The 27669-nt window shown below is 44.2% G+C and overlaps 2 protein-coding genes across 3 annotated transcripts; one reads left to right on the forward strand and one right to left on the reverse strand.

Annotated features, from left to right (window-relative positions):
• Positions 1–580: 580 nt before the first annotated feature.
• On the forward strand, positions 581–21337 carry relt (RELT TNF receptor). The gene is made up of 11 exons (XM_037467394.2): positions 581–988; positions 11552–11626; positions 11816–11908; positions 12169–12353; positions 12623–12675; positions 12781–13032; positions 16704–16784; positions 16951–17029; positions 18556–18939; positions 19526–19654; positions 19761–21337. Exons 2-11 carry the CDS (start codon positions 11585–11587, stop codon positions 19762–19764), a joined length of 1302 nt encoding a protein of 433 aa, XP_037323291.2. The 5' UTR covers positions 581–988; positions 11552–11584; the 3' UTR covers positions 19765–21337.
• Positions 21338–21879: 542 nt separating this feature from the next.
• LOC119214217 (P2Y purinoceptor 2) lies at positions 21880–26507 on the reverse strand. Of its 2 annotated transcripts, none has more exons than XM_037465856.2 (5): positions 26319–26507; positions 23400–23753; positions 23141–23309; positions 22464–22800; positions 21880–22383 (listed from the first exon to the last, which is right to left on the reverse strand). In XM_037465856.2, the coding sequence occupies exons 2-5, from the start codon at positions 23743–23745 to the stop codon at positions 22189–22191; spliced, it is 1047 nt and encodes a 348-aa protein (XP_037321753.2). In that variant the 5' UTR covers positions 23746–23753; positions 26319–26507; the 3' UTR covers positions 21880–22188. The 2 variants fall into 2 exon arrangements, with proteins under 2 accessions (XP_037321753.2, XP_037321735.2); XM_037465838.2 differs by lacking the exon at positions 26319–26507 and adding an exon at positions 25864–26058.
• Positions 26508–27669: the final 1162 nt, after the last annotated feature.

The raw sequence follows: 27669 nt of genomic DNA on the forward strand, positions 1-27669 counted from the left end.
AGTCATGGGCTCGTACTGACTACGCCCAGCAGAACCACGCGGGCCTCCTTCATTCACTAGTGACCGATTATACGCTATGTAGTGTGTGTAATCAGAAAAGACCCCTTTTGAAAAGAATAAAGGAAATAGGAAATAGTGTGAATGTCAAACAAATGATCCACTTCGCAATCACTTATGTCCAAATCAGCCACGCAGGTCACCGTTAATGGTGTTAGTAGCAACTGTACTGTTATTTAGAAAGCTAGATTATCTGAAATATACATATATATATTTTTTTAAGAGTTCTGGGAAGGTACTTTTGGAAAGAAAAACTACCTGAATGAGATACAAATGACGAGCAATACAAAAAAAATAATTTAATTTAAGTTACATTTTGTCCAGACTCTCTCCTAAGTTTGAGTTTGTATTTATTTTTTAGATGTAATAATCGTTTAGATGATTTGTTTCATTTGTGACGTTTTGGGTACACCTGAGGCCGGTATGAGCTCCAGTTGTCAGGTCGGGAGTCGCAGTCCCTGATGGTGAAAGACTACAGCCGACCGATGGGAATTTTACACGCACGCACGCACGCACGCACACACACACACACACACACACACACACACACACACACACACACACACACACACACACACACACACACACACACACACACACACACACACACACACACACACACACACGCTCTCTTACGGGAGTTTCATCTTGCAGCAGTGACGCACTGTGAGCTCACTTTGCCAGCTCAGTGTTTATGTCTTTTTTTTCGCACACACACACACACACACACACACACACACACACACACACACACACACACACACACACACAGAGAGCGAGCGGAGAGAGCGGATCCTGAGAGAAGGGGAATCCTCGCTTACCGGCTTTGTGGTTTGCATCCACCGTCTGTTAAATGACACCTGGCAGCTCGGTGCAGCCGATGACGCTCGTCCTCGAACATTGATTTCATCTCCTAATATTCACAAAAACGGTGAGTCTGACAACTTTTTCTTTGTGCTTTTTTTGTGTCATGTCGCAGGCGTATAAACGGCTTCTCTGGCCGGTCGTTCAGTCCCGTCAGTCATTGCCGCCTCGTGTCGGACATTTCTCGCCACACAACCTCTCCAATCGTCATGACCACTTTTACGCACATCGGTTAATCCCGCGCGTGTCCTTCTGTTCGCGTGAGTTCTTCTGGGCTGCGGGACATCCGATGGCGCCCACTGACTATCTCACATGCTTTTGGACGAGTAGAGGCCCTGCTGCGTGTTTCGAAAAGGTTTTGTCGCAGGACGCGGACTACTTTAAGGGACCGAGTGGGATGGGTCGCCTGGGCTGCTTGTTTGATTTATACAAGTAAAATGACACGCGTGTAGGGTTTTGCGGATATTTGGTGACTTTGATTGGTTGGATGCTTTACCCACCGCTAGTTTTGGTCATCTAATACACACAACTAGCTCTATACCGTGATATTTATATTCATTCAATATGGTTATAATAACTAGAACCGCTGTGTCTCGTGCTGTCCGGTGACGAGTGGAAGCATGTTTTACGCACAAGGATACGTGATGACATCACAGCTAGCACGATCCTCCCCCTCTCCTGACTCCTGACTGCTACTTTTTTTTTTTTTTTCTGTTAACCATTTTTATTATATCATATACATCACGGTCAGCTCCATTCAAGCAAAATTATATTATGCAACAAGAAAAATACCTATTGCATAAGCATGTTGCATAGAGACAAAGGAACAGTAAAAATGGCATAACAAATGCAGTATTTATATATATGGATCTCTCATACAATGTTAAATTAATAAATAAGTTATGTCTTATCACCAGCATCGTATCACTTCATACCACTGTGGTTTTGGCAGGATGTACCTCTGCACTGAGCAACCTAGGCAATGAGGACAGGCTCCCAAAGCGCAGACACACACACACACACACACACACACACACACACACACACACACACACACACACATGAGCTAACACAAGAGAAAAGAAAAGTCCTCTTTGGATAAGGGCTTCTGTTGTCTGAGACCAAATTCCTGCATGCTTGTATTAGTGAGTCTTTCTCTCACGCAGGAGAAAATGAACACACTTCACAGAAGGCGGCCATGCACAGTTTCACTGGTTGGTCCCTAATGTTAGTTTGTTGAAAGCATTTTAAGGAAGGATTTCACAAGGTTTACAAACTTTATTCATCAGCACCTTGTTGTGTCGACACAGAGTCACTCACAAATCATTTAAAATATTTGATGTCTGTTTTTTACGAACAGACAAACTTCCTGTTTCCTGTCGAGTGCTTTCAACCTTTCTTGTGGGAAAATATATAGAGTGTGTGCGTGGATATGTACTGTGTGACCCCTGAGGGTGGAGGACAATCTGTTCCCAGGCTTCTCTTGGTTTGGCCACAGCACAATTTATCACTCAAGTGGAGTTGGAGGGGAGGAGAGAGGCTCACTCCAGTGTCTCTCCTAAATCAATCCTTCTGCTATTACCTTTCCGTCTTATTTTCTACAAACAATACTATGATTTGAATTACAGTGTTATCATTGCAGTCACAAAAGTACACTACAGTTTGCATTACTGTAATCAATATACAAGTTTTTGTTGTAATTGAGATCAAACTGTCATTGGCAAGAATCTATCATTTGCTCAACGGATGTTAAAGTGAGGCCAACATCTGTACTTCACACACACACACACGCACACACACACGCACACACTCACACACACATGCCATAATTACCTTTTATTATCCTGCGCAAAATGTAGGCTCCCCACCCTTTTTTTCCTCTACCCACCCAACATTTATTGTACACTGAATGTATTCATCATTTTGGGAAGAGGCCAAGACGAAGAGAGAAGAAAGAAGAGAAGAAGGGAAAAAAGGGATGAGGAAAAGAGACCGTTAAAATAGTGTGAATGTCAGTCTGGAGCTGATAATAAACTCACATTTCGGGTTTCCGAGCGTAACTTAACAGACTCAACTGTATTCAAGCGTATGTGCATGTGGAGGTCAAAAGACGCAGCTTCAATTAGGCCTCCGATCTGTCATCCGTCCGTCCGTCCGTCCGCCTCACCACAGTGGTTGGGACAGCGTCCAGACAGCCCCAAGTCCCTGCGCCTCCCCAATGTCAGCCAGCAAACTCCGTGCCAGAGAAATTCCCTCTCCACTGACCGCAGATCCGTATCCAAGCAGGCCGAGCGCTCTGCCCAATGATTGGCAGAGGATTACAGGGGGGGACGTGGTCACAGAAACCGAGCGTGCAACCGCTCACAATCATTATATGTGTATGAAACCCACAGTAAGATTAATCGCAAGCTATTTTTTGTTTGACTTAAAAACAGGGATTGAGGGAGAGGACTGTACACCATGAATTTCCCACAAGAAATCCCATTTCCCTTTTTAATATTCATCAGCTTGAATCTCATGACTTTACAATAAACTGAAAAACTGCAAATCATCCTGCAGCTAGTTTCCCTCAGAGTGAGGAAGTGGAAAAGACTCTTTTCAGCTCTTTTGTGTCCCCGAAGTTCGTGTCCCTGCTCGGCGTCATATTTCATCGCTATCCAGTATTACGATATAAACACTTGTGATAGAATAGCGTATCCCAGATTATGATCCAGCAGAAAGGAGTCTCTCTGCTGAAGGGGTTTCTGTTGAGCGGGAATCACCTGATCCCAGACATCCCAGTTTGCTTATGCAGACCATGTAGAGGCCTCGGTCTTGTTACATGAGACTTTTTCTGAAGTCGATCAAAATGAATTGTAGCCACTTTAACTGGAACCCCGTGCATGGATAGTTTGACTTCTCCTTGCTGACATTTACCTTTTAATAGAGTATTTTTTGTAGACTGCTGGCTAATAAAATGGCGGGGTTTCTTCCAGCAGGGTTCGAACTGACACAAAGCTCTGCACACCCAGTCACATTCCACCAGATTCGGTTCAGTCACGACCGGGTTCATGACCGGTCCCCTCTCTCTCTCTCTCTCTCTCTCTCTCTCTCTCTCTCTCTCCCCCGCGTGCCTTCTGGCCCCCCACCTTTTCTTTTTTTTCTTCTTTACTGTTTAATGATACAGTCTTAAAAATAACTAAGGGAAAAGAGGCTGCATGCGTTTCTTTGCTGCGCCACAGGCCAAGATGGATCTGCAAAGGGCGAACCGCAACCTCCTGGTCGAACTCGCCGGGGGACCAATCGGCAGGCTTTCCGTCGCCAGAAACAAATCACACGGCAGAGTGTCGGTGGCACGAGTGCATGTGTGCGGGGCCACGTGTCATGTCTTGGAGAGAATCCACACGGTGCCTCATCTGAGGAGTGCTACGGACGAGCTTCCTTCTCAAAACCACCGCCGAGTAACGAGGATGTCGCCGACAAAGCGGTGGAACTGGACCTCTCACCCGGGGGGGGGGGGGGGGGGGCAGCACTTTTATGGTTTGAGTTTTTGAACACAACGCAAGACACAGTTTACTTCGAGCCATAAATATATACGTGGGTTTGTGTGATGGGGGACAAACTTCTTTCTCCTTCATTGATGATTGAGGAGCTACTTTCACACGCATGGGGACCATTGCGGTACGCTCGGTGCGGTTGTTTAATCCTCAGAGGTGTGTTTAAGAGTGGCATCGGTCTCCCCGGGCCTGTCCGTCTGTTCAATGTGAAACCAGAGCTAGAGACGCCTGCCTCAGAAAGTCACATTCATCTACCTAGCAACATCTCCTCAACTCCCCGGTCGACTTGAGGTTTCCAGTTTGTTCAATATTGACATTAGAAGGTCCAGGGGGGAATCATTTCCTGAGGTCTAGGCTGCTAATCCCACAGTGGCAACAGTTATTGTCAGTGGGAGGTTATTATGGAGCTTATATAATAAAAGCGAGGACTCCGTCTGTCCGTGAGTGTCGTTCCCATGTCCGGGGCGAACCGGTCGCACGATCCAATTCACACTCGACAGTCACGGATGGGGACCCAAGGACGTGCAATGTCAAAGTTTGTACAGTCTAGATGAGCGAGAGCGAGATACACTTGAATAAACAACAATAAACAACGGAGCTGTGCAGCAGCGAGGGGGGGGTCTCCAGGCCTCGGCGGACCCAGTCAAGCATGTATGGTTCTAGAGGAAGAGAAGCTTTCGGCCCGTCCAAATGGCCACACTGCAAACGTGTTTTATTCTCGAGAGCCCAGGTGTAACAGATAGTAGATGTTCTACGGACTCAAATAGTAATTATACAAATCCTCTGTATGTGTTTGACAAATAGAGATAACAAGTGTTGTTTGGGGTTAATATGTGTGTGTTTGTGTGTGGAAATGTTTTATTATAGGGATTGTGTGTGTGTGTTGACTTTTATATAGAGCTAGTGTGTACAGTTTGTTTCATTCGAAGTGTGCTGAACATATAACATTAGGATGGGTTTGAATGATGGCAAATTGGAAAATTTGGGAATGCCCCATTGATTCAGGCAACAGTGTCATTTGACTTTAGAAGTTCGGACACCGTGGTTGTAAACTAAAAGTTGAAAAGGAATCTATTTTTTAATGAACAAGAGGAAAGGAAACATTAGCAGAGCTTCCTCTGTACACACATTTAGCCTATTCATGGTGGCGAATCGTTTTCCCACCCTGCCGTATTGTGGGACCTCCGGTTGCTGCAGAGTTGTTACCCTGGCTGTAAACAAGCTAAACATCTCAATGCCCTTTCCTCTAATTCTCCCTCCGCTCCCTCCGGTCCAACCTCTCTCGTTCCGCCTCTCTCGGGGGTGTCGGACAGACGGTGCTCGGCGGGGGGACACAGGAGAGGCCCGTCGAGGTTCTGCTGGTGTCAAGTTCCGCTGGAAATCATGACGTAGAGGAGAAATGAAGGACACCGAGAGATAGCGGGAGGAACGCGTCCGCAGACACGCGTGGAGAGAGAGAGAGAGAGAGAGAGGCGACGCGAGCCCAGTTATCAGACACGCTGCCTGTAATGACACATTGTTTGAGCTTAAATCGATGGCGTAAATCAGCCGTTCGTTTGCAGGTAATGGGCACCTCCTTTAAGTAAAACAGAGGGTATGGTTGTCCCAATTTGCGTCGTCGTCGTACACGTGCACATTATCTCTCGGTCCACGAAATGTCTGATGGATAATGGAGTGTAATTACCTTAAACCTTGTCTGCCGGCTCAGTTCTTTCCTGTTGTATTTCATGACATGGGGCATGAAAGAGGTGTCCCCCCTCGAGGCCGGACGCGCTATGACCTACGGGGGCTTCATAGGTAGCCATTATTGGTATGGGGACTTAGTGGGTGACTTCTCTTCGTAAAGCCTTTCTGCTTCATGACGGAAAGGGAAATCAACGTCCTTTGAAGTCCTTGGGAAAGTGATTCATCAGCCATTTTTTAAACACAATTTATTTTACACCAATTTGGACAGATGACGATGACCATTGATCTGTTTTAATTGGGTCTAAAACAAGGATGTAGGAAAAAAATCAATGTAAGGAGATAAGATCTTTCCATAAATTACGAAGCTCGCTAACTATGCATTCCTGAGGTGATCTAATGGGTTTTTAAAGGTTCATGAGCCCAAAATAAAGAGGATTTCTCAACCAGCTGAGACGTTAATAATCCTTTGAGCTTTCCTCTGCCACACCTACCGAGCAAAGGAAAAACATATTTAAACTCTTGTTCGGAAAATGGTACAGATTCTTTCATCATTTCACCATCATTATTTATACCAGTCAAATACTTCCAGGACAAAGAAAGTCAATAGTGTTTACTTCCTTATAAAATGTTAATGCACCAGCCAATATGCGCCGTGTGAGAAGCGTCTGGCAGCTTCAGGTGGGACTCAGGTGTGTGTGACGTGACACAGAGAAGCGTCTAAAAAACACATGTTGATGTTGATGCAATAACAGCAAGAAGAAGGTGATCCAACAATAGATTTATGTCGAGTCACGCTGTTTCAGCGTTTGCCGCTAGCACTCACATCCAATATTGAATGACTTACTGTGCAGGTAGAGTGAATTTCAAAGAAATGTATTGACCAAGTTGACCCGACCGTTCACAAAGACCACTTGATGACTGTACACTGCCAGCAGGGAACGCAACTCAAAGGAGCTTCTACTGTAATAGAATGTGCAGGTCATCCAAATGAAAATACATTCTTAAATGTTCTTTGTTGCATTCTCCCTCCCTTCCGTCTTGGGTTTAACCAAACCATCCACTGCTATCACGCAAAGAGAATATCGATGCTTCAGCTGCTCAATTAACCCACTGTTTCATCACAATGTGTTTTAAATCAGATATGTTCCTACTAAAAGGCACTTTTGTGCCCGTAGATGGGAACTAAGCTACCAACTAAAATCACGGCACCGTCATGTCCACCCCGAAGCATTGGTACTCCACAAACACATGGCGTCGTTTAGGAGGCAATAATGTGGCAGCATGACCCCCCCGCCCCCCCCCTCACCCCCCCACTTCCCACTTTATCTGTCACCTCACACAAGGGGAGCAGTCCCGTGCGTGCTCGCGTTTCCTCTCCTGTGGTTCCTTCCTTTGTTCACAGCTTCATCCAGCAGGATTCCTCTGCTCAGAGGCCGCATGACATCAAGGAGCCAGAAAAAGCCCTCTCCAGCACATTATCTCTGGTCCTTGCCCCAAAAACCACCACAACACAGAATAGTGTCCGTGTTTTTGTCAGGCCTTTGCCATTACTTCTCTATTATCGCTATTTTTAGGTCCACTTGAACAAAACAGAAGATGTGACTGGTCCTCTGATGTTGTCGCAACTTGTTATTTGAATGTGTCGAACAACAGCGCCGAGGCTTTTGGGTAATTACTGTTTTACACTTTTCGTACAGCCGTCACGCTTCTCTACCTTTCCTTTGAGGGTTTTTAGAAGTTTGTATCCTGTTTGGTTGTTTTCACACAAAATGGCAAAGGTATCATGGGCGTTGGTGTCTTTTGGAGACTTTGTTGTGTGCGCTTGCTTGAGAGGTGTTGATATCCTGGTTTCTCTCCCTTTTGTTTATGTTCTTATTTCTGTTGGTCTCTCACTCTTTCTTTCGGACTGTAGCCTCCAAACCAAATGAATTGAGCTGAGAGACGATGAATGAGTGGACGTTTGACCAGGATTGTTCTTGTCATGGATGAGTGAACTGAAATAGGTTTCACTATATGGTAACGGTTGCCTTTTGCATTATAAAACACATACAAGACCCTCAGTTAGTGCCGGAGCCATGAGCTCAGTCAAAAGGCCTTGCGGACATTTCCAGAAAGGGAAATGATTAAACGGAACTAGGAAATGCTCTTGTTTAGTTCTGGGGAACGGAGGGCTGTTAAAACGATGAATTAGAAAACATTTTGTAAAGGTAACATTTCTAGTATTTATACTAAGCTTACTGGCATCTGGCTGCGGCTTCATATCAGTCACACAACCTTCAAAGCTAACAATAAAAAGTATTTTCCAAAACCAATGAAAGATGAAGGGGAATTGTTCCCTGCCGTTGTTCAAGCAGCGCTTCGCCTGGTGGGAAGAGAAGGATGTGTGTTTAAATGGAGGCCTGGCCTGGACCCCCGGGGTGGTCATGTTCCATGTAGGTCCGGTGGTAGTTCCCCGTGCAGCAGTCACTTCTGTAGTGGCTTTTGTGGGCAAAACCACAAACAAATTTGATTTGAATGCAAATGCATCACACGCAGACACTACTGGCTTGGATGGGCTGGCTGTGAATGGCTTAACTGCTGAGGCCCGTGGTCGGGGTGCTGGCACGTTTCAACATGATTCTTATAGGGGCACCAGCTTTGCCCCGTACTGCAATGTGCAGGCCTTTTCAAACTGGTCGATCGTGAGCTCAGTCTACTGCGCAGATCAGTTTCACCTCGCTGTGCCGGACTTGGAGTCAATGCGTTTCTGGAGGTCAGCGGAGGTCCTCAGGCGAAAACCAACATTCTTCTACCCCTCGAAACCCCGTCCAATATGTTACTTGACACTTGACAAAAACAGAGGTACTAAATTGTAGGTCCCCTTCTCATTTTCTTCTCTATCATTGTCGTTTTATTGATCGTTTCTTTTCTTCATTTTTGTGTGTTTGCATAAGTGCACGGGTATGATGAGCATGTAATTAGCCTCTTACTCTGGTCTGTATGGAATGTTAATAAATGCTTCTATATATACATGTTTCATGCTATCAGGCTGTAGTGTTTTTTTTAGCACTCCCTACCACTTTCTTCTTTTTCTAACCCTCCCTCTCGTCTCCTCCCCCACGGCCCTGTCAGTCCCTCGAGACTTTTTCAAACTGGGGGTTTTTTTCTGTCCTCGCTTTATCTTTCTCGTACTCCGTGAAATTATGCTTCAGTTGCCGCTCATTGGCATGAAGGCCTTGCCGTGCAACAATCATAAACTAGTTGATTTTTTGTTCTTGTTTGTACAAGGCACAGCTTGGTATTGGCAGGATTTATAGGGGATCCAGACGTTGTTGAGTGTGCGTACACGTTTGTATGTGAAAAATAGGTATGTGAAACAATTTAAACACTCCTTTATCGCACGTACATGTAGTGGTGACATGCCGCGTAGGTGCGTGTGTGTCTTTCTGGGCTGATCACGCATAGAAAGAGAATGACCCTGTTGACTGGAGAAGCATTGATTTCTTGCTAACTAATCTTGAAAACATTATGTTTTGCTGCGTGGTCAAGAAGTGCATCACGCACACTCCCCGCACACACACACACACACACACACACACACACACACACACACACACACACACACACACACACACACACACACACACACTGTTCTAGCTGGGATAGAGGGGCATGTCTCAATGATGTCAGGGGTGTGTCTGTGGTCACAGTGGCAGTATAAGACACAGGTAGGTACATTGAACTTTCCATTCAGCTACACTCAACTGGAGTTTTGTGTGACTTCTCTGACTTCTTGTGAAGTTGCATTTTCGTGTTGACTCTGTCTCACAATTTTGAACTTTTGAACTTTCTTTGTTGTAGTTGTAATTTCGGAGCTGTGTCCAAGTGGAAGCAAACTGGACTTTTATTAAGTGTCAGCTGTAGGAAAGTTAGATTTGAGTTTGGTCTAAATACCCCGCATCCTTGCTGAGTTGCCACGGCAACTGTGCCAATCAGCTACAAGTCTGGGGTAAGAATACCGCTGTCCTTTAACGTTTTCTTGTTCCGTTTCTCTCTCTTTCTTTATCTTTGCTTCAGCCATGTCAGTCTACATCAAAATCTTTTCGCCTTTCTTCTCTTTTCATTGATGTATTAGAAATGCTTTCAATGTTTCATTTTGGTTGGTGGCTGTTTTACTACTTTGTTATCTTACAACCCTATTTGTGTCCAACCAGTCTACAGCTACAGCTACATTTTTGCATCCCAGATAACACTGCTCTTTAGGGAAATTCACACTTCTGCAATTGTGGCCCCCCACAAATTTCTTGCAATGAAAAAAACTAGTTTTATTCACATTGGAACTTGGAATTGCATTTGATAATATTTAAGTCGCAGCGGTTTCACTGTCATTGTTATAACATGTTTGTTTTTAAGACATTGGACTGTCAGTCTTGAAAATGCAATTATTTCCTGGATTTATCCTCGGGTGTACATGATGTGTCCCACTCTAGGGGCCCGTTACCAGTTGTTCAGTGAAGTGGGTCAAGCTATTCTGGGGGTTCAGGGGAGGAGGTTTAGATTCAGTATAGCTCGTAGGAATAATCGTTCAGCAAGCATCACGTCAACACATTTGCTGTGACGTAAGCATGTTGGACGCGCCCCCCCCCCCACCCGCAACTGTTACTACTTTTTTATTGTAACAAAATAAAATATGACGACACTGCATGATTGTGGCATGTTAAGTGAAAGCCGTGAGATCTCAAATGTCAAGATGTCAGGACGCTATAAATAGACCCGAGCATTTCCCCACTACGCATTTCTAACTTTAGAGATGATTTAGAGATTTTATATGGATATCTATCAAAATTCCTCACTTTAGCTTTGTTGCCATTTATATATAAAAATTCTTGAAATATCCAGATACTCATCCCAGGGGCAGCATTGACAAAGTCAGTATGAGTTGGCAAATGGATGAATAATTCCTTTAAATATTTCTGTGGGTGCCTTCTACCCTAAAATAGTCACAGAGAAGTTTTGGTTTCTTCACTCCCGTCCATGAAAAGAACATGATTCATGTTAAATGTTATTTACAGCTGCTCCGTATCTCCCTCACACTCGAGTCACTGCATTCTGAATGAGTTGCAAAGAATGACTCAGGTGTTTTGGGGAGCGTGTTTGTGGTGAAGTGTGAGCGTACCGTGTGTGTGTGTCCACGTGACAATTGTGTGATGCCATCTATTATGATGTGTTGGAACATGTCATGTTGTTATACAGTATGTCATCCTCATGGGACCAGAAAATATCCCCATGCAATTAAGAGCTCAATAAATTGTTTTGTTAAAAGGATAATACCATTTATAATGCACTATAAAACTGTTGAGACGAACCGGACCATGTTTTAAAAAGGAATAAACTCTCTCTAATCTATTCCAATCATCTCGCTCCTTCAGATCATATGAACATAGTAGAATACATTGAAGAAGATGAGGAACCACCTCTGCTGCTCAGCTCTTGTCCTTCTCACGGTAAACACATGCACGTGAATGTTTGTGGGTGTTTTTGCAAAAAAAAAAAAAAAGTGTGATGTTGCTTTCTTAACCAGGTGGCATTTAAACTTCATGAGTTAGGAAGTGTGCATCCAGTTTTGCTGGAACCCCTTCGGCTGACTCGTGAGCGTGTGTGTGTGTGTGTGTGTGTGTGTGTGTGCTTTGCAGGTGTTTGGCTGTGGGGGGACTGCAGCAGTGCAGTGTCGGTGGGGGGAAGGATGTGTGTGTCTCCAATGCCCTGCTGGCCGGGAGCCTTCCAAGGTGAGGCTACAAACTGAAATATCCAAAACAAATCTGTGCTGTTTGCACATCTGTCGCTTTCAATTAGTTAGTTCGAAAGGAAAGTAAAAGGGTAGAGAATGCCAATGAATTGTATATTGTTAGTACAGGCCAATGTTAAAAGTACGGATAGATTGTTTTTGCAGTATATTCCCACCACCTAGCTATTAACAAGATCAAGCAAATTCTGTAATTGCGCTTTTGCATTGTTTTGAGTTTGGAATTGTCTTCTGTCGTGTCAGGCTTGTGGTCAAATCCAGAGCCCAACGGAGGAAGTGCAGTGTCAGTTGTGCCCCTCTGGGAGCTTTTCAGACACATTGGACGCTGAGCTTTGCCGGCCACACGCGTCCTGCGGGACGCTCGGCCGTAAGGTTGCAACCCCTGGCACCGAGACCTCACAGGCTGTCTGCGGGGACTGCCTGCCCGGGTAAGATCTACCTGCCTGCTCCTCGATTAAAGGAAACTGTTGGCTTGACATTCAAAGTGTTCCGCTCGAAAACATATCATTTGTATACCTTTATTTGCTCTATGAAATGAAAGAATTTGATTTTGCCAAAACAAGAAGAAGCACATGAAACACTACGTCATTCACCACAAGGGGCGGGCGACATCCAGCACAATGGACCACAAAAGGCCACAGGCTAAAACTCTCTCCATTCATCTCTCTAATTAGGCTTTTTTTCTTTCCATTTGCAGGTTTCACTCCACTGCCACAGAAGAAACCTCCACCCAAAGGCTGTGTGTGAAAAGTAAGCAGGATCCTGCGGCATCTGTTCTCGATCTTGATGTTGGCAGTAGAAAGCCGACGCTCATACATTCCTTCTGTACCTTTTTGTCCCCTTTTCTTCGTGCAGCCTTGCGCGCTCGAGCGGTGCGCACAGTGGGCAAAGGGTCACCGGGCGCTGCAGGAGGGCCGGTCAATGGCACGGTGGTGAGAAGCGCCGAGGAGAAGACCGCAGAGTACGCCGTGTTTGCTTTGGTCCCCATCTTCTGCGTGATGGGCCTGTTGGGTATCCTCATCTGCAACATCCTGAAGAAGAAAGGATACCGCTGCTCCGCCGACAAAGAGGGAGGAGACGAAGAAACCGCCACACCGGAGAAAGAAGGTAAAAGAAAGATCAAAAGAAAAAAGACGAGTGATTACTGGTGTGGTTTAGTGTTGTGAGTCAGTCAAAAGGCCGTGCAGGCCCATGTACCTCTGTGATCTGACTGCATGTAAGTCTACATGTTTTTTTTAAACTTTTGCCCTTGCTGGGGTCACTGCATAGCAAGCATGCTGGGTCTTTCTAAGCATACGCTGTTATGTCATTTTCCCGAAAAAAAGGCATTTGCATCGACTCTCTCACCCTACTGACGTCAGAGAGAAACACACTTGTGTAAATACAGAAAGAAGCACGGAGTAGGGGAAGGACGGGGGCGGGATTAAGCCAACGTCTGATATCAATACACATGGAACTCTAAAGCGAGGGTATGGAGTGAAAGAGAGGGACACAGGGATCAAGGAATAGAACAAGTGTTCGGTTACACCCCCTGATCTAAGTAGTTCACAGAGGCTCACAGTAACCCGAGGACTCATTTTGCCGGCCCTTTGTAGAAGTGTAAAGTAGTAAAGTCCTGAAGGACTCTTCAAAGCACTGGAGCACTTCAGTCTTTGACCCAAATGGAACACTGTGCTTTTGAGGCGTAATCTAGAAATCAAAGGAGGCACAATCGATACCTGTTTGTGTGGACCTGCATTGCTGTGCATACAATGTGAGAGGTACACTCCTGTTTCCATGTGATGTACTGGGCCTGTGGTTCTCAGGCCTGATTCCCAGGAAGAAACCCTGAGTCACAGGGGTGCACGTCATCGACTGTAGAATTGATTGTTCCTGGAATGTTTCCACATAGGTGATTTGACATATTGATAAACTGTTGCACAAACTCAGTATGTGAGACTGAGCGAGTTTATTCAATTCAGCAAACATAGCAAAACTATTGTGTCCAGCTGGTGGCCTCGTGCATAGACGTAGCAAAAAAGCCAAAGTTAATCTGGGAAAACATGCACACAACTTTCCTTAACTTCAACTAATCTGTTCATTAGACATACAAATTAAGCAAATAGGATATTAGGTTTGAATTACTTTAGCTTTGGATGAGCTGGTTGGGGGATTTGTAAGTAATGGACAAAGCCAGGCTTGTTCATGTCTTTTCTAAGCTAACCACCAGCTGGCTGTAACTTTATATCTAACGGACGGATACAAAGATGAACTCAATCGTCTCATTTTACTCTCAGTATTACATTACATGGTATTTAGCTGACGCTTTAATCCAAAGCGACATACATTGCATTAGAACCCATGCATTCAATTTTTGCCTGGCGAGCAATTAGGGGTTAGGTGTCTTATTCAGGGACACTTCGACATGGCAATTTGGGGCAGCCGGGATCCGAACCGCCAACCTCGCGGCTCCCAGCGCATCACACTACTCCATGCAACAACTAACAAATTGCACTTTCAAATTGAACCTTCTTCTTCTTTAGGCAGTTACACTTCTGGATTCACAAGCTAAGTGAGTCCTTCCTCGGTAGTTTGTTCGCTCGTTGTTGTAGAATGGAAAGACCTCTTTATTTTATTTTAGTTTGTATGTCTTTATAAAAACCATCATCACAAGTGATTTGCTTCTTTTTTGGTACAAATATGAGAAGCTTGGCTTTCAGGCTGACCCGAGGACAGACAGAGGACATTAAAGCAGTCTTTCTCTGCCTTCTGTCTGCTGCTTTGCATCGGTCTCTCCTCCTCAGGACACTTTGTTGTGGAACTTAAGACGTCTCTGTGCTCAAATAGAAACTCCCTTCCCCCCCAATTCCTCCTCTTTTCTTTTCATCAGTCGTCATACTCTCCATTCATCCGATTCCTTGGCTCCTAGCATCCCCTCCCCCATTCATATGAATACGACTCTATCCACTCATCTCTCCTTTCCTAGCCGGATCAATAATTAAATTGTGTCCTGATCTCATGGTTTATGTCTCTTCTTTCTTTCTCCTCTCCCTTCTAATTCTTTGTTTCCTCTCCCTGTTTCTATCTGCATTCGATTTTAAATACTCTGAAGGAACAATTTTTGCTTTTAAGTAAAGATAAAAGAAAAATGAAATTGAAATCTATTTTGGAAGTAAGTAAATGAATGATGTAATACCAAATGACTTCTTCACTCTTAGCTCCCCTCTTTTTCACCAAATTATGCAATGGTGCAGTGGTACGCACTTCTGCATGTGTGAGTGAAACAGATAAAGGAGGAGAGAGGGGAGCACGAGCAAATTAAAGCTAGCAAATACGACGAGGAAATAAAAAGGGAAGAATAAGGGATGATCAGAGGGCATCACAGGGCGTTGAAATGTACCTCTCTCCTCTTCCCCTGATGTTGTTACGTAACTTTGCAGTAACCCCGACTGGGGCGACGTTAGAGCTAAACTTCTTACTCCAGCACTTTTTTTTTGCATTACGTCCGCTCAAGGGGAAAACCCTTGGTGATGAATTCCAGCGAGGCCAAGCTGAACTCCTCTGGCCTGGAATCAGACCCTGCAGAGATAACTAGGACGACGCAGAGCTGCAGACGGACACAAAGTTTGACTTATGGGAGTGACGGGGAGGCCGAAAGGGGAGAATCAGAGAGCATAGGAAATGCTGTTAACGTTGTGATTACTCAGCCACAATGGCAGAGTGAAAAGTAAGGTTTGAATGCTACAGTTTATCATCCTCAGCCATGTAAGCGCTATCGGACCAACGTGTTTAAACTGTTTTTTTCCTTCTTGAATTTTAAAGCTGAACAAACTGAAACTCATCTAAGAAACAAAGTGACTAACTGGTGACTTAATGTGGCTCACACTGAGACGTTGAACCCATGGGTCTGACTGTCGAGGGAATAAATGCCACACTGTGAAATGGATGCCGTTGTCCTCGCATAGCAACAGCCACTGTGGAGACACAGCTATTGTTATAACCTGACAACAGCCTGTGACTGCTTATGCAAGAAGACACATAGACGCAAATGTGGCAAGTTTGGTTCTGTAGCACACAGATACTGCACACACATTCACCTGGAATACACACACGCACACACACACACACACACACACACACACACACATAGAGCGTGTGCTTCAACATTGCTGAATGGTGTGATCGCTGAGAGAGCTATTCTGGAAATCCCCCCCCCCCCCCCCCCCCCCTTGCGCCCTTCATTGCTCTTCTTTCAGCTGCCCTCAATGTGCAGTGCTATCATGGGATGTTTAGGGGGCGTTGCCATGGAGGCATATCTATTATTTTCTGTCCAGTCATCCACATCCATCTTCATCAGTCCCATTGTGTGTTCGATGGGAAAACTTAGGTCTCCCTTTGTTGTAATGGTAATATGAAGAAAATCCATCTGTTGATTTGCTTTCATTCTATGGTAACACATCAGTAAAACCATGAGTTTATTCATACATTTTTACATTAAAATATGGCTAAATAGTTTTCAAATACACGCCATTCATCTGGAAGCATAAATTCCAAAGCAATCGTAAAGTAATAGTATTAAAATGGTTGATGAAGATCATCGAATAAGGTAACACGAGTGTGTTTGAGGCTATTGATCGCTGATGAACACTGTTTCAGGCGATTGCAGACACTTAGGATCTTTGGAAAGGGGGATCCAAATACACACCTGTAATCAATGCTAAGTGGTTACAGGTGTGTACTTACAATGGTAAGATTACATCTCAATAAGATAAAATATATCTTCTTTCTGCGTGCTCTAGGTAACAACTGTCCCTACATATCTGACGACCTGAATGAAGACACCATCAGTGTTCTGGTTCGTCTCATCACTGAGAAGAAAGGTAGGTGTTGACCAGCCGTGAGGTCACTCTCGAGCTAGTGAGTCATCTCTAGTGGCTTTAGAGGGGAGCACAGGGTCACCAAAGTACGTCACAGACGTTTCCACTGGGTGCTCCGTCGACCTTGGTGGATGACGAACCTCATCTGAACTGTTGGTGTGTGTTTCAGAAAATGCTGCTGCGCTGGAAGAATTGTTGCTGGAGTACGAGAGCAAGCAGATGGCCTCGAGCAAAGCCTCGTCAATCAAGTATGAGACCACACAATTATGTACTGTGCATGTCAAAGAATACATTTGCTCATTCACACCACTCCGTAACAATCAGAATTCAGAGGCAAGTGAAGTCTGGAAGTGGTCGGGGCAGATAAACCTGTAGATTCATTCATTGAATGTGATCCTAAAAGAAAGCAACGTGACTTGGCTCAAGCTCCCAGCAGAGACACTTTATTTTGTAAAAAGTTCCTTTTGCAAACAGGTTTTATGCCCTTCTCTCCGTCTCTGTGTGTTCAACTGTAGCACATTGTACAAATACAATGCCAACGGCAATTTATTCGTTTTTTGCATTTTTCCACCAAGGAAACAAAGAAAGTAGTCTCATAGCAATACATATCTTGCCTGTCTTTCCTCTGGTGGGAAACTCTGGAGTGGGCTGATACTTGGGCAACGACGCACGCCTGCATGTCTGAAGAGAATGTCTGACACAGTTGTCACTGGAGTCATGAGGCTTACGACCGCCGGCTGTCACACAGCTAACATGACCAAACGGAGCCGCGGTTGGAACCTTATTTGTAATCTGCAGCCGCTGAAAGTGCTCGAGCAGCCGAGGCGTCAATCTATCAAATCCAGCGACATGCTTCTTCATGCCACAGTCTACACCCCTGTGTTTTCCTTTATCCGCGGTAGACAGAGGGGTAATGTTCTCACTCCATAATATGTGTAATCGGATCCATTACATTCCAGTATGTGTGTATGTACGTACACCTTCAGTGGAGCTCTGCGGGGTCTCTGGCAGTTTGCTGCTGTGACGTGTGAGCTTTGGAACATTCTGCTTTCAGTATCCGTGTGTGTGTGTGTGTGTGTGTGTGTGTGTGTGTGCGCACGTGTGTGTTTGGTGGCTCTGCAGGGGTGACTACCGGTCATACTAGTACAACGCATACACCACCGCATTGACCTCTTTTGCTCAGCTTTTCTCTTCATAAAAGAACAATGGAAAGACAAACACAGAAGAGGCCTCGGTGCAAAGAGATACACACTTTGGATTTAAATTATTTAGATATCCTGTTTAGATTTAGATTTAGATGAAAGTAATGTTTGGATGTTATTATGAGCTTTTCTAAGGATTTTGATTTAATATGTAGCAACACAAGAACTAATGCTTAAACTCTCGATACCTTCTGGCTTCATTCCCCCTCCTACTCCATCTTTAATATACGATAAACTCCTAAATACCTTTATTAACAGGGACTTTGTACGTGAACTTAGAGGGACAATGTGTGTTTCTGTGTGTGTTATTGTGCAAATTTGTGTAGAAAATATAGATGATTTCAGATTGATATCACACTGCATACTGACTGGAAACAGCATTATTTTCGTCGATTCAAGGTTTATTTTACTTAGATATGACTGAAGTGGAAGCCACTTTCAAAAAATTGGCTTCAGTGTAATATTTAGAATTTGGGGATTTAGCATATTTTTCTTGACATATACGTATAAAAAAACGTTTTAACTGATAATATGTTCCCTCCCTCCTCGTCCTCTCCTCTCCTTCTTCCCAGGTTCCCGGTGCTGTCTCCTCTGTCCACCTTCCGCTCCCTCCCCAGGCTGTGCCCCCATCAGTCCCACCTTCACACCATCTCTGGGCTCTCTGGCCTGGCGCCCAAACACGGCTACCGCTGCACCCGCTGCGCCCAGAAGAAGTGGCCCGCTATCCTCATACCTCCCCTGGATTCCCTCAGAGATCCCCTCAAGTGTCCCCAGAGCCTGATGCTGCCTTCCCTGGACAAATACCCCGACCAGCAGAAGAGGCCCCTGCTGGAGGAGGTGTTCGGCGACACCCACCACACGCAGGCTGTTGTGCCAAACACTGTACCGGAGCACACGGAAGGGAGCGAAGTGAAGGGGGAGGAAGTTGGGGAGCCGACCGTGTTGTCCGTGGGGAGGTGAGACAAAAAGCAAAAAGTACCATGAAGTTCAATGCAAATGATTGGTTACTTTTTCAAGTTTCTAAATGCATTTATTCCGGAGCTTATTATTATTTAGTTTGTGGGTATGAATTTGACCAACATAGGATATTGACCAGAAATTATGCCTTTTTGTAGGTTTAACTTATTATTATTATTATTATAAATTAGCGCTGCTTGATGAAATTAAATTCACTATTAGTTCAGTATTCATGCTTGTATTAAACAATTATAAAGTATTTAAGAATTCAACTCTGACAGGGGCCATTCTGTTGCATGATAAGTACTTTTACTTATCATACTGTATGTACATTTTTTACTTCTCAATGCTCTTAATGGTTTATTAATACACTGGTATTGCTACTTTTTCTTTATCCACATACTGAACTGACATATCTAAGTGACAATTTCACACTCATTTCACCACAATTCAGTTAAAGAAAGGCTTAAACCATGAGTAAACTGTACAAATTGTTTTAATGTGACATTTCAAATCTACTGTTTTGTGGCCGCCGTAAAGTCATGATTTCCGTGAATGTAACGGTGATCGTATCTCGACTGCCAGGTTTCAAGTCGCTCAGATACCAGAGCAGAAGCCCCTCAAAGCTGAAACCAAATCATCAACCCAGGAGCAACGCAACTCCCTCTTTGGAGGGAAACCGTTCTGTTCGTCTTCATCAACGGGCATCAGGAGGTACAACCCGCAATGCACATTAGCTTCATCTTCTTCTTCCTTGCTATTAGCTGCTCTTACACAACTCCTCCTGCCACGTTCTTGACATTTTGACTCTCTTGTTCAGGTGAAAAGTCGGTGAGACGATGTATTATAACGCTACCTTGCTGAATATGACCTCATCATTCACTGGCAACTTGACAGCCGGCAAGACGACCCACATGGACCCACCTCGTCCTGGACAAAGTTGTTTGTATTCACGCGATGAGATGAATAGAACTGTATTTATTATCAGATAAAAAGGTAATTCTACTTGACTGATGTATCAGACGTAACATCGTAGAGGTTCAACTCCAATCACACCAGTGTCCCAGTAGACAGAGAGAGAGAGAGTGAGGAGTAACTGTGATAAAATATTGCCAATGTCTAACAGATGGAGGGAGAAAGAAGAGGAGTTTGGATCATATAAAAGTGCATTCTCAGACACTTTGTGCTTCCATGTAAAAAAAGAAATAACAGACACAAGGGTAAAGCACAAATAGGTGAACCCAAGAGTGAAACAAACATTTGTACATTAGAAAAACGTCAAACCAAATTGTCTGTGATCAAGTGCCATAAGAACTGTAAGACTATCAAAGATTTCATTACCAAGCTATCTGGTTTGGCAGAAATAGAAACCTTCAGGATTTTGGTCATAAGACACTTCATGTAAGAGCACAGTACTCTTAGAAGGACAAAATGTCATAACATTGCATATCATTTTGTTGATATAAATATGTTTTAATAGTTAAGTTATCCAGCTCCGCTATTCTGCTCACATCTTCTTGTGAGTTGAGGTTTTAGACCCTGGATATGTTGAATGTAGACTTAACAGAAGACGCTCTCACTGAACCTTTGAGTTTGAGAAGCATTCATTTAGCGATGCACCCCCTACTCACAGTTAGCATTAATCATTATATTTGCAAACTCGAAGCTACTAGACCAGGTCCAAGACGGTGATCAGGGGCCAAAATGTTCTCCCCAAACTATATCAGAGCATGTTTTATACAACACTACTTTCCAATGGCAGTTAGAGGCTGCTACTGTCCAGTCCAAGCATGAAGATAAAAGAGATATCAATTTCGTAGTATAGACCATGTAAATGAATGTGCATATGTAAATATGGGTGGGTATATTAAAACAGTTCTGGCTTTTAGCATACAGTAGTCTGTATGAGGTGAAAGACAACTGCGCTGCACCAATAAGTGTCCATCAGTAACAAACATAAACTCACACACACCATCATGAATATAAACAGATTCTGGTTAAACTCAATATAATATACATGCTGTTTTCCCCTGCAATTTGAGTGGCTGCAGTGGATTAGTGGATGAAATGCCTCAAAGTCATGCAGCTCACCTGACTTCAGTTTACATTCTTCTGGATTTATTAGAGTTTATTATTATTATCCACTCATATTTCTTATTATGTTTATGAATTTAACATGTCTGGAGGACCGGATATTTATTGGCACCAGCAGTCACACATTTTCATTCAATCTGTTTGTACTACTATTATTGGGTTTATTATTTAATGTTTTCAAGCTGAAGGGTTGCCAGTAGGAAGGAAGCATTCATCTCATTGACTTTGTAGGGTGCATTTATAATATAACATTTTTCTGTATGACGTTTTTACTCTTGAAATAAAGAAGAGATGTATTTTAAATGCTGTCTTGCTGGTGATTTAATAATTTTGGCGTTTGTGTATGGTTGTTTGTGAATGTGAGGATAAATCTAGGAGAAAAGTTTTAAAAAATATTTAAAAACTAAAAGCATGATAAGCAATTGACTGTCTTGTTTGTTTGATAGTGTCGCCCTCTAGTGGTCCGGTTGTTATGACCACTAATTATATAAATCAACAGCTACACTATAACTAATGTTACTCTTCTCCCAATTCACAGGCTGACGTAACAACTGACGTCTGTGGTTTCCAATGTGGTTTCCGCTCGGCTGCCCAGAAGCTGTATAATCAAACACAATTTATAAAAGAGAATCATTAAGTAAATCCAGAAGCAAACGTGAAGTAATCTACACTTCCTTCCTGAAATTGAGTCATTTTACAGCCGCCCGCCACAAATTAGGGCAATAAACAAATTAGATATTGTGAAGAGAAATTCTAAATACGAAACAACACAGCGAGTCAGTCAACGTTTATACATGTTTGTTATAAAAATGTTTAATTTCTTTACATTTTGAACCACAGAGTGACACACAACAAAACCCTGCTGCAGCAGATTCAGTCCTACATTCCACAGAGGGGTCAAGTTTATCATCATTTGTCTGAAGTGCTGAAAGAATGGTGAGCTGAGGACTTCTTAATGTGCAATATGATTTTTCAGTCATTGTAACTGTGTTGTCCACATTTGATTTGGTCCTATGTGAAAATGCTATGTTCATACTGGTCATAGATGGAGATCTAAATGCAGTGTCTTTGTTTCACATCTAATATCAGAAACCAGCATTCATCCCCACAAACCTTTGCATTTTAACCAAACCAAAGTAGATTCAGGTATTGAATCAGAGTTTAGTTGTCATGCGTTGGTTCGCGCTTGTTGGTGTCGATGAAAATGACCTGATCTTCCTGGTGAGGTTACTGCGGACTTCCTGCCCAGCCAGGAAGTAAAGTATGGGGTCCACACAGCTGTTGGCGCTGGCCAAAGGTCGGGTCACTATGTAGGCCACGCTGAAGGCCTCAAGCAACTTGCAGCTGATCTGGTGAATGTTTAAAATTGTGATATACCTTTTAGTTTTTGTTATTAGTACGCATTTATCATCAAAGCGTTTGTCCTCACCTGTGACGGATCGGCCTGCCTCTGGTATCGGAAAGAGTAGTAGAGGCTCCGGGTGAGGTGGAACGGAAGGAAGCAGAGCATGAACGTTGCCAGCACAACGATGATCATCTTCACGGACTTCTGCTTCAACCGTCGGGCTGACAGGCCGGCCCTCTCGCCCCCTTCAGACGCCCAGCCAGGCTGCAGAAGCTTCCGCACCATGAGGCCATAGCACACCATCACCACCATGAAGGGCAGGACGAACATGAGCACCGACACGGCTGAGCTGAACAACAGGAAGTCATCAAAGAGCTCTGGGCTGGTTGTGTCGTAGCAGATCCACTTGTTCTTGCTTTTGCTGAAAAAGGAGATTGACATTTCAGGGGGGGGGGGGATTATTAAATTGTGGCGCTTCGTTGCGTGGCATTGACTCACAGAAAAAAACGACGGAGTGATCATTTAAGTGTGTTCCATTAGGGCAGAGGTCCCCAACCACCGACCCACCTCAGGTTGGCCCCCACACCTTCATGACCAGTCTGCGATATATATTGTCTCGCATGAAACCGGTCCGTGAGGCAAAAAGATGTTGGGGACCCCTGCATTAAGGTATCCCGAGGAACAAAAATAGATAGATTGAGTGTGGGAGTAATCAAGGGAAAATAAAGAGGGACAGCAACAAATAGACAAATTTAATTCACCTAGTTCTTGAGAAGTAAAGAATAGGTGCCTGGCAGAGTAAAACACAGGCCCACACTGCCACAGAGACCAGCTTGGCACGACGAGCGTTGACCCAGGAGAGGGAGCGGACTGGATAGCAGATGCCGATGAATCGATGCAGACTGATGCAGCACAGGAACATGATTGAACCTACCAGGGGGATAGATATTTGATATACTCCTTTCTTGCTATCCCATAACAACGATGCCTCAACTGTCACACATCACGCCGTCGCCGTACCATACAGGTTGGTGTAAAACAGGAAGCGTATGATCTTGCATAGCGGCTCGTTGAAAGGCCAGTTGTTCTTAACCGCGAAGTAGTAGATGAGGAAGGGCAGCGTGAGGACGTACAGGGTGTCACACATGGTCAGGTTGAACATGTAGATAGTGGAGGGCTTCCAGCGCTTGGTGCGGAACAGCATCACATACAACACAATGGCGTTCAGCGTCAAGCCGATTACGAAGACCATGGAATAGCTGACGGGCAGGAGAATGTATTTGTAATCTTCTTGAAAGTGACAGTAGAAGTTGCTGAAATTAGTTTGGCTGGTTTCGTTGTTGTCCCCGGTGGCCATCTTGGTCATGAAGATACCTAAAGAGAAGATGTACAGTATGATTGTGCTGCGTTTGAACCTGGAAACCTTGTACTTTGAGAGGTTGTCCTTTACATAGAAATAGAAGTTGTTGATTTACGGGAAAGGACTCAAGAAAGTGACATCCTAGATCACATATCGGAATGCCCCAAGTTGTTCACCTTGGCATTCCACGCTCAGGCATAATTAAGTGTTTTGACCTGTAAATTACAGATGTGTGAATCACTTTAATGCTGATGTTCTTGGTGGATGGTTAAATAAATGAGAGAAGAAGGGAAGAGGGCACCTAAATGTTGGCAACCCCTCAAATCATGATCAAATACTTCTGGTTTCAAAAGTTAACTCCACTCCGGAAGACACCCACCCTCAACCCTTCTGAAGAAAACGACCACAGACTGGTCTCTCTTCTTCTCTTTCTGTCCAAAACTATTGAACGTGCGATCTTTAACCGACTCTCTCAGAAGCTCGGCTCTCTCCCTTCTCTCGTCCTACCTTGATGGCCGCACCTACTGGGTAACTTGGAGAGGATCTGTGTCGGAACCTTGTCCTCTTACTACTGGAGTTCCTCAGGGCTCCGTCCTGGGTCCCCTCGTCTTCTTTCTCTACACCAACTCTCTCGGCTCTGTCATTCGCTCGCATGGTTTCTCCTACCACAGCTATGCAGATGAAACCCAACTAATTCTCTCCTTCCCTTACTCGGACACTCAGGTGGCGGCACGGATCTCTGCCTGTCCGACTGACGTCTCTCACTGGATGTCCGCTCACCATCTGAAAATCGAACCCCGACAAGACTGAACTACTTCTCTTTCCTGGGAAAAGATTCTACTACTCAGGACCTGACTGTTAACTTTGGCAACACCCACTTTGCCTGCTAAGAACCTTGGTGTGACACTGGACAGCCAACTCTCCCTGACGCCGAACATTAAAGCGGCAACACGATCCTGTAGATACACGCTCTACAACATCAGGAGAATACAACCCCTTCGCACTCAGAAGGCGGCGCGCTGATTCAAGCTCTTGTCGTTTCCCGCTTTGACTATTGTAACTCTCTCCTGGCAGGTCTCCTTGCTACCGCCATTCGACCACTACAGCTCATCCAGAATGCTGCAGCTCAGAGGACCATCCAGGACCATCCAGGACATGGTCAAACCCTACATCCCAACCAGCGCACTCCACTCTGCATCTACCAAGCTGCTTGTTCCTCCCGCACTGAGAGCAAAACACTCGGCAAGATCGCATCTCTTTGCTGTCCCGGCTCCGAAACGAGCTCTCTGATGACATCATGAAGGCAGAGACACACCTCTTCAGACTTTACCTAGACTAAAACACTAACAAATTGTAGCACTTAAATTGTACTTATAATGGCTCTTATCTATAGCAAGTTGTAAATCGGCTTATTTGTTGAAATTGCACTTTCTTGTTTCTTGCTTTTTGGAGTTTTTATCCTTGAAATTGAAATGCACTTGTAAGTCGCTTTGGATAAACACGTCAGCTAAATGACATGTAATGTAATGTAAATGAACAAGGATGTGAGTGAATATCCTATGAATAGCAAATAGAGGGGAACTGAGTGTTACAAGTTGTACTTGTTCACCAATGAGCCATCTTTGACCTTGTCTCAGCAGATTACCGAAATAACTGTCTTACCTTATCAACTCCCCTGATGATAAATATTCTCATAGACATTTGTAATAGAAAAGTAGCAAAAAATGTTCTGTCACTTTTTTGAGCCATTTGGGAAAAACCTTGCTCGGTTTCTTTTAACTTTTAAACCTAAAGCAAACAATGTTTAGACCACGAGAAACCTTTCTTTCGATTCTAGTCATTGGCATGCACATATATTAACCTTACCTTTAACCAAACATATTAACCTCACTTAATTTTTCCTTTGTCCATAAAAAACATAGTTATGGAATAACATGGAAGTCATACATTTGAAACCAGCATGTAAATCAGACTGACTGCCTGAAGTGTTGACCTACTTTGTTTTTTTTCTCCCTCTCTAACTTTCATAAAAACAATGCCTCTTGCTCGATCTGCACCCTTCGATGTCTTCACTGCCTTCTTCGCTTTAAAACAGCTGCGAGATGAATTGAACTGATAACAGACCTGAGACAGAGCGGCCCTCTTTTTGGTCCACCATACATGGCTCCAAAACGTTGTGTGCACGCCACACAAAACTGAGCATGACTATCTCAGCAATCCGGGTGGTTGCTTGTACACTTGGTTGGACGAGAATGACTACATTACCTCTCAGGAAATACAGAATACATTCCCCCTCAAAAAAGCTCCTAGAACCTTTGAAATGACTCACACTGACTGAATGCTATTCTCTTAGATGATTCTCTTGAATAGTGTGCGTCTGTCGGACAAGCTCCGGCCTGCGCGCAGCACGGGAGCAGTTGAGCCCGAGGCTCCGATGTTTACTGATTGTGAAACGGGCAGTGACCAGGAAAACGTTTTCACCATCATAAAAAACGGATTATCATAAGAATTTGGCAAGTTGTCGTATCCTGTGATGTAATCACAAATGTGAATATTTAGTCTTTCAGTAAAAGACTCACCTTAGAAAGCCCAAAGATGTCCTCCAGCGCCGAATCGTGAGGCAAATTATGAATTGAAGGCATCCTGGCCGGATCCTAACAGAATCATTATGATCCAACAATCACTGTCAGACATTTTCTCTGTCTTTGGCGAAAGGTTTCTTGTGTGGGTGTTAAATGCGTTTGGTTTCTCTGACTGTGATCGTGTGTGTACATGTGTTTGAATATGTGTGCTAGTTTGAGTGTTATGGTGACGGGAAAGGTGAGAAAGAGAACTTAATGTCTCACCTGCTCCAGAAACTCTGTGTATTAATGATTACATGGCCCTTAACCTCAACCTTGGCCATTGCACGTAGGAGGTGTGCAATACAGAACTTGCCTGTCAGACATTGTTGCCAACCATATCACAAAATCTTTGTTTGATATTGTTCTTTTATATTATATAATTTATCCACAAGTACACCTAACACACATACACAAAGCCTACATGCATGAGGACCCAGTGGCACACTAGTGCCAACTCTTTACAACTTTACAATTGACTCAGCATTCACTTCAAACGAAACTCATTCTTTAACCTCTCTACTCACTAAAATCATCCCCAAATTAGACAAAAGTAATTAACCTATTGCAAATGCATTATATTGTATCAATATTTATAATTATTTGACAAAAAAGCCTACAATAATTTTAGATGAATTCAGAGTATAGGCAGAAAACAATACATATTGAATCCACATTACAAACTAGTGTCTAAATATTGATCTTTTTGTTTCTTCTTCCACGTGTGTTTCTTATACAGTTCATCATCCTTCCCCGTTATCGATTTCTCCGCGATCGACTGCGGCTTCTTGTTGCTATGCAGGTCTGCGGGACGCGGGCTCCTATCAGCAGTCAGCCTCTCTCGTCTCCTCGAGCAGCTTCGGAAAGCCCCTCGTGCCGAGCGGACAACGAGTTCCATTTTGTGTCGATCACATTTCCCCCCCCCCCCCCCCACTCGATTTGCTTTGAATGCGCTTTTTATTTTGGCTTTGGCTCCCTTTCGACGGCGGGCGAGAGGAGACGGAATCACATTTCAAAAAAGAGGATGTCCTTCTGTTCGCGGGACGCTGTCCCGTCCGTCGCCGCGTCGTGGAGCCGTTGAGCTTCGGTGTCGAGGAGGTCGTTCCTCGTAAATATCACCCTTCTCTGCCCCCCCCCCCACCCTCCCCCCATTCTCTTGCCTGTCTGCCCTCCTGCTTCTCCGCACAGTACAGTAAACACCAGCTAGTCCTCTGGTTAGAGGCAGCAGCCAAACACAAGCGTGTTCAGCCTCTCCTCGTAGCTTCACTACAAACTAAGCCATTTATCATCAATCATGGCGGCCGGAGTA

The sequence above is a fragment of the Pungitius pungitius genome, chromosome 3 (genome assembly GCF_949316345.1).
Source record: "Pungitius pungitius chromosome 3, fPunPun2.1, whole genome shotgun sequence".
In the NCBI taxonomy this organism is placed as follows: domain Eukaryota; kingdom Metazoa; phylum Chordata; class Actinopteri; order Perciformes; family Gasterosteidae; genus Pungitius; species Pungitius pungitius.